General features: G+C 35.4%; 1 protein-coding gene across 1 annotated transcript in view; it reads left to right on the top strand.

Annotated features, from left to right (window-relative positions):
* The window catches only part of LOC106147992 (olfactory receptor 52E4-like), a 5,311-nt gene extending 4,793 nt beyond the window's left edge, over nt 1–518 (top strand). Inside the window, exon 4 of the mRNA XM_013511725.1 lies at nt 3–518. Coding sequence (XP_013367179.1) covers nt 3–518 — 516 coding nt within the window. The remainder of the gene's footprint in view (nt 1–2) is intronic.
* Nucleotides 519–8,143: the final 7,625 nt, after the last annotated feature.

Genomic DNA, 8,143 nt, shown 5'->3' with positions numbered 1-8,143 from the left:
AGGTGGTGGCCATTATGGCCTCTGTTGTAGTGGGCAGACCGGTCCTCCTCGTGATTCCCTTCTGTCCTCTTCTGAAACGACTGCCCTTTTGTGGACACTACATCATCCCTCACACCTACTGTGAACATATGGGCATCGCACGTCTGGCCTGTGCCAGCATAAGGGTCAACATCGTCTATGGTTTATTCACCATTGGAGCACTCATCCTAGACTTAATCTTTATCGCACTTTCTTATGTTCAGATCCTGCAAGCTGTTTTCCGCCTTCCTTCAAGGGACGCCAGGCACAAAGCACTTAATACATGTGTTTCACACGTCTGTGTCATCTTAGCGTTTTACACTCCAGCATTCTTCTCCTTCATGACACACCGGTTTGGTAGAAATATTCCTCGTTACATTCACATCCTTCTGGCAAATCTGTATGTGGTTGTTCCTCCTTGTTTAAATCCAGTTATTTATGGGGTCAGGACAAAGCAAATTCGGGAAAGAGTCATGAAATTATTTGTAAAGAAAGAGTAACTCAAATTTATTAAAACATTTACAAATTATTTGAGGCTTTTCTTCAGCTTATGTACTTCCCCCATGGCCCAAAATGACCTTGGTAAGTTGCCATACAACAATTAGTTCAGACATTCTGAAAATATATGTTCCTATGCAGTGGTTCCTTTATGTAATTTCTGCTTTGACAATGATATGTTTACAGCAGTAGTAAGATATATTTGTATGTTTGAAAGATAAGAACAATTTGCTAACTTACAATTCTTCAGGCTCTGATCTGTGAGTCAATATTTGCTAATTCTGATATTCAACTACGTATTCACCAATATTTTTTTATCATGTGACAATTTATACTTTCATAAAGATTTGTAGGTACCACATGTTCTTTATACCTCATTTTTGTCTTTCAAACTTTCAAACTAATTCCTTGTTTCCAGCTCTACACTGACACCAAAATCTAGAAAATTAGATGTTGAATTTCTTAATAAACTTATCCAGGAAATGACTGAAAGGATGTATGAAAATTAAATAGCTTACTTAAATAATATGATAATAAAACCATTTAGCTCACAAATACATGTTTAACTATGGCATTTTAAAATCAGTCAAATATTTCCTTACAATATCAAATAAAATTTTCACATAAGATAAAAAAATCAGTTATCAAACCTACTAAAGTGTCCAGGAAGAGAGAGAGAGGAACTACTTCAGCCAAATTAGAGACATATTCTTCACAAAATTATAGAGTTTTATAAACCTCATCAAAATTTATTTTCAGACTATAGTGTCACATTACTGAATCTTTTGTTGTCTTTCTTCCCTTTATCTTTTAATACCAAGTTCTCATGTTGTTGCCTGAGATTTCCTTTCAAATAAAGCACCTTATCCATATCCTTGTTTCCAAATTCAAGACTATTATGCATGAAACAGATTGCAATGTTTACAATACTCCCAAAACATTTGGCTAATTCTGTAAATCTGTCATGGAGGCATATATAATTGAAGGAAGGGTGGTATATATTAATAAAATTTCAAATATTATGGAATTCTCTATTTTGACACAATTTCTCTGATATAAAGACATCTTCTAAATACAGTTCTTAAATTTTTTCCTGCTCTTTAGAAATATCATTTCTTGTGTTGCATTCTTATAAGTTTGTATTTCTTCCCATATCTTATAAAATGAAAAATTAGACTATTCATTGATGTCTAGTAACAGTAACATGTTGCTCTCTTCTGAGTCATGTCACCTGCATTTTAATATTTAAATTTTTATTTGTATATGAGTGGGATAAATAATAATGATGCTCATTTTGAAGAATTAATGGACTTACATATGGCATGTTAATAATTTGTACTTCCTACTTCCCCTCTAGACCCTCCTACTCCCATCCTCAGATCTCCTTCCAATCTCCATAAGGTCTACCTCTTATTTTCTGTCAACTTTCCTTCATTTTGCTATTTAAATCATTTATATTTTGTGTTTTTAACATAAGAAAAAATTACTTAATGTTAACTTCCTGATTTATTTCACAATGTAAACTCAAATTGCATCCATTTTCCTACAAATGACTGGTTTATACTTCTTTATACCTTAGTAGATGTCTCTCTCTCATTATCTATCTATCTATCTATCTATCTATCTATCTATCTAAATTTCTTTATCCATTCCTCTACTGATAGGCACAGACTGCTTCTAAACTGTAGTTATTTTGAGTTGTGCTGCCATAAAAAAATGCATGCATGTGTCAGTGTGCTATAATGACTTTACATCTTTGGGGGAGATTCTCAGAAGAGACACAGATGAGTCAAATGAAATTTCTAGTTTTAGTCTTTTCCATGTTGATTTCCAAGAGGTCATACTAGTTTACATTCCCACCAACAATGTAGAAGTGTTTTATCTCCAACCCTATAGCCTCACAAATGTTTGTTATTTTCTGAGTTCCTGACCACAGTCATTCTATGTGGAATAAGATAAAACCTCAGTTTTGTTTCCATAATGATAGGGTTTTGTCAGATGATTGAAACTCACTTGTTTTGATTGTAATGAAAGTTTTCATCTCTAATGTACTCATTAATTTCTGCTAATTTCCACTAGTACACATTTTTTAGTGAGGATAGATTTCATTCCAACTGAGAAATAGAAAGAGAAGTGATTTACATATAACAAATGTGTAAATTAAAGAGAAGTAATAACAGAGTGTGTTAATGACAGGAAGAACACAGATCTGTGTGAGTGTGTGTGTGTGTGTGTGTGTGTGTGTGTGTGTGTGTGTGTATCTGAGACACTATTTTTGGATCATTCCAACTTTATAGGGAAAAGAAATGGATTTTCACAGGGAAGGTGGATCCAGTGAGCAGAGTGTGCATCTCTCTCAGCTCTTTCTGTTACCCTGAGAGGGAGGCTTCTGCCTTTAGGTTGTAGGTCCACACCCACCCTTTCTCCATTTTGTCCAGGAAGGTGGTGCCAGTGAGTAGAGTGTGAGTCTGTGCTCTGTGATTCCTTTATGGCCTCAGAAAGAAGGTATCTCTCTGGGAAGTCTGCACCCCACCCTTCCTCCATTATTGCAGGGAGGGTGGTACCCATGAATGGAGTGTGGGTCTGCTGCCATTGCCTTGGGATGAGGGCACCTGCATATGGAGTGTAAGTCTACACTCTGCCTTTCCTCCACCTTCCTGGGACAGTGGTGCTGATGACTGGAGTGCTAATCTATGATCTGAACATTCTCCTTTGCATCAGGATGTCAGTGCCTTCTGAAGTGTGAGTCTGCACTCTGCCCTCTGATGATTGTCCTGGGACAGTGGTGCCAGCTAAGAGGAGTGGAGAGGAGTATAGGTACAAGCTCTGCATTTCCTCTGTTGCCCCAGAATGTTAGTGCAGGATAGTACAGGGTAGGTCCATATTCTGTGCTTCCTTCATTATCCCCAGGAGAGTGTTTCCAGCAAGAGGAGTGTGTTTCCACACTGTATGCTTCCCCCATTTCCTCAGGACTACTTGCCAGTGAGAGTAAAAGGAGTATGATACTAGCAAGAGAAGTAAAGGTGGTTCTGGCTAGAGGAGACATCCTGAGGAACAGACACCTCCTAGGAAAGTCTCAACATCAGTGATAAGGTTGTCTAACATTACAAATCTAAAAACATCATCTCAGAAGACAAAAGAAAATAGAAAGTGACAAGACAAAACAGCAAAATGCAGTCACAATCATCTAGCTTACCTAGGACAAATCTAGAACACAAAGAGATAGAGGAAATCAGAAGCCAACAAATGGAATTCTCTGAAATCACAGCAGCAGAAGTAAAAAGACAAGTGGAAGAGGTCATAGAAAAAATAATCTCTAAGGTGCAAGAAGTAATGACTATCAAAAGAAAAGATATCAAAGCAGGCACAGATAAACAAATAAGGAGCTCAAGAAAATAATGGAAACCATGAATACCAAACACAGAGAAAAAAAATCAAGCAATGAAACATCCAAATAGAAATGCAGGAAATTAGAAACTCCAATGGAAGTATATGCATCAGGCTGAATGAAGGTGAGAATAGAATATCAGATCTAGAAGACAGAAACACAACCAGTGACCAGGAGAAGAATGATATCTTAAAAATCCTAAGAGACCATGAAAAATCAGTCCAACAGCTATAGGGTAAAGCAAAAACGAACAAAATAAGATTGATTGGAATCAGTGAGAAATCTGCAGACAGCACACATGTCATTAGAAACCTCTTCACAGAAATAATGGCAGAAAACTTCCCAAACATGGATAAAGAATTTGACATACAATTAGACAAAGCACAAAGAATTCCAAATAGCCACAACCAAAATAAATCCACACCAAGGTACATAAAAATCAAGATTTCAGAAATTCAGTGCAAAAACAAAATTTAAAAGCAGCTAGAGAACAGAAACAGATCACCTATAAAGGAAAGCCTATCAGAATCCACAGACATCTCTACACAAACCCTAAAATCAACAACAGCTTGGAGTAAAATATTTCAAGCTCTAAAGGAAAACAATCTTCAAAGTAGATTATTGTATCCCACAAAAATATCTTTCAAATAAGATACTTCCATGACAAAAAACAACTGAAGAAATTAATGACTACCAAAACCAGCACTACAGAATGCTCTGCAAAATACATTAGAAAGAGATAACATAGACCACAAACACAGGAACACCAATAGAAAGAGGATTCTGGGCAGAACAATCAATTAAACAGAGCACAAAGACAAGGAACAAATAATAAATAAGCATTGCAAAGAAGAAAAGCCAATAAATATCAGTTACAACCATCTACATAAATGGTCTCAACTCACCAATCAAAAGAAATAGACTGTATGAATCAAAAAGCAAGATGTTGCATTGAAGAAAGACATTTAACCCAAAAAGAAATTCATAGACTAAAAGTCAAAGGATGGAAAACAATTCTCAATGCCACAGGAACTCAGCAAAAACCAGGGCTAGCTATTGTTTTTGCAGACAGTGTGATCTTCAACCCAAAATTGATCACAAGAGTCAAAGAGTGCCATTACATGTTCATTAAGGGAAAATTCCATGAAGAGATAACAATCATAAATACTTATGCACCAAACAGACTCACCCAACTACATAAAACAAATATTACCTGACATGAAAAACCAAGTAAACGCTAATGCAAGTGTAGTAGGGGACATTAATGCCTCACTCTCACAAATGGAGAGATAGTCTAAACAAAAAATCAACAAAGAAATATTAGAATTAAATCAAACCTGTGAACAAATGAACTTGGTGGATGTCTACAGAGTGTCCCACCCCAAAATATCAGAATTTAAATTCTACTCAGCTTCACATGAGATGTTCTACAAAATAAATCACATATTAGCTGATGAAACATGTTGAAGTAAGTGTAGCGGAACTGAAATCATCCAACACAAACTTTCTAAACATAGAGCAATGAAATGGGAAATCAAAGATAAAGGAAACCACAAAAACTACATTAACACATGGAATTTAAACAACATCCTTCTCAACAAACAATGAGTCACAGAGAAAATTAAAGATAAAATTGAACAGTATATACAATTAAATGATAATGCAGATACAACATACTGAGACCTATGGATGCAGTGCAAGCAGTCCCACGAGCAAAATTTGTAACGATGAATTCACACATCAGGAAAACAGAGAGAGCTCAAATAAATAACCAGTGTGGAACCTCAACCTTCAGAAAAAGAAAAACAAATCAAGCCCAGAGCTGATATAAGGGAGAAAATTACAAATACAAAAGAAGAAATTAAAGTAATAGAGACTAATAAAACCATACAAAGAATCAACGAATTGAAAAGTTGGTTCTTAGGGGCTGGGGATTTAGCTCAGGGGCAAAAGCGCTTGCCTGGCAAGTGCAAGGTCGTGAGTTCGGTTCCCGGTACTGGAGAAAAAACAAAAAAAGAAAAAAAAAAGAAAAGTTGGTTCTTTGAAAAAAACAATAAAATGGATAAATCATTGCCAACCTCATAAAAAGGAAAAAGAAAGAACACAAATCAAGCAATTACACATCAAAAGGGGGAAATCACAACAGATCTTACAGAAATCTAGCAGATCATCAATACCTACTCTGATAACCTATATTCTAATAAGATGGAAACACAGAAGAAATCTTTAGATTCCTAGACCCAATTGAATTGCCAAAACTAAATCAAGAAGATATAAAAATTCTAAATAAACCAATATCAACCAAGGAATCTGAAAATGAAAGAATTGAAGATATCATACCACAGAAATATATGTGCACCCATGTTTATAGCACCATCATTTATAATAGCTAAATCTGGAAGACAACACAAATGCCCATCAACTGAGGAATGGATAGAAAAGATGTAGTATTTTTATACAATACAGTATTACTCAGCTATAAAGAAAGATAAACTCAAGGCTTTTATAGGGAAATAGATGCAATTATAGACCATACCCATAAGTGAAATAAATCAGACCTGCATGTGTAAACCTCTTTCCTACTCAACAGGAAGGAACAACTTGGATGAGGGAAAGGAGAAAAGAAAGAAGGAAGGAAGTAAAAAAATATGTATTTATATATACACAAGATAGATAAGACAATTATACTGCTAACTTCTAATAGTTTATTGAAAGGAACAGATAATATTAATTGTTTGATCACTCTTGCATGCCTATATCTGGTAATCTGAGCAACTACTTTGAAAATAACAATGTATGGTACAACAACCATTGTTAATTTCCTATCATCCTTTTTTTTGGAATTCTGCATTATTTCTATTCTTTTTGTGTTGTTTTGTTTTTGTTACTTTTGTTTTTGTTGATTTCCTTTTTATAAAAAAGGAAGATGTGCCATGTATGTACCAACTCTCAACAATGAATGGAACCACTGTGCACTGCCAACATGTGTTAATAAAAATAAAAATTTAAAAAATGAATCACCAGAATTTTAAAAGAAATCAATATAAATGTTGTATAATTGAAAGCAATAATATACATCTAGAAGCTTTCCAAGTAGATGCCTGAAGATTATGGAGAGGAAGATTAGATTGGGACTAGAAAAGATGGATATGCGCTGTATTTCCTCGGAGTTATATCTTTACATGATATTAATGTGGTGTTGCTATCATTAAACGTGAAAAATAAAAGGACTTCTGAAGCATTTAAACAATATGCATTCCTGGAAGAAAGGAAAATTCGATGAAAATGTAAATTTTTATATTTTGCAAGAAAAAATATTTAGTTGCACTTCAGTATTTTTACTGAAAAATAAAATGCATATATTAATGGGCTAACCTTATGTTTCAGTTTTTTTTTCCGGTACCAGGAGTTGAACTCATGACCTCATGCTTGCCAGGCAGGTACTGTGCCACTGAGCTAAATCCCCAGCCCCCTAATCTGATGTTTCAAAATATCTATCTGCAATGTTCATACAAGAATGAGGTTCTCTTCAACATTTATCATTCATGATGAAATCAAATCAACAGTTTATTATCTATGCCTGTGTGAGAGAGTCCCAGAAGCCCTTCTTCTCAACCAACCATAGCTTAGTAGGCATCAGTCAACCTCTCCTCAACCCTCTTTTACCACTACTTTCCTTAGCCTATGACAACTACCATTCCATGTCTATCTTTCATTTCCTTTTTGTGTGTGTATTTTTGAGACAGGGTCTTGCTATGCAGTTCAGGTTTGCCTTGAGCTGACTTCGTAGCCCAGGCTGGTCTTGAACTCACAACTACCCTTCTGCTTCAGACTCCAGAGTTCTAGGATTACAGGCATGCGCCACCACTCCCAGGTTTCTAGGTTTATCTTTCATGAGATCAATTTTATTATCTTCCACATGATTAATACCATGCAGAACTTTATATTTCGATTCTCAGGTCCACTAGTACAATACAAATATCATCACTCACTTCAGATTCTCATCCACTTCTTAACATTTCCTCTTAACCCATCTGTAACACAGACACTTTTGAAGATTTCCATTAACCAGCTCATTTTGCAAACACTAGTCCTTTTGAGGTGCTGATTCTTGTTTTCTTATTCTCCTCAGAAATCTTTTCAGTGTTTCTTCCCACTTCCCCATACTAAGCACACTCGTTTTTTAGGGTTCTATGTTATTTTGAGATTCTCAGACAGATTCAGACTTTAATTAATGTG

Source organism: Chinchilla lanigera, unplaced genomic scaffold, assembly GCF_000276665.1.
Source record: "Chinchilla lanigera isolate Chin_1 unplaced genomic scaffold, ChiLan1.0 scaffold00013, whole genome shotgun sequence".
Lineage (NCBI taxonomy): Eukaryota > Metazoa > Chordata > Mammalia > Rodentia > Chinchillidae > Chinchilla > Chinchilla lanigera.
The sequence above is the reverse complement of the archived record's forward strand: the minus strand, read 5'-3'. Positions and strand labels throughout refer to the sequence as shown.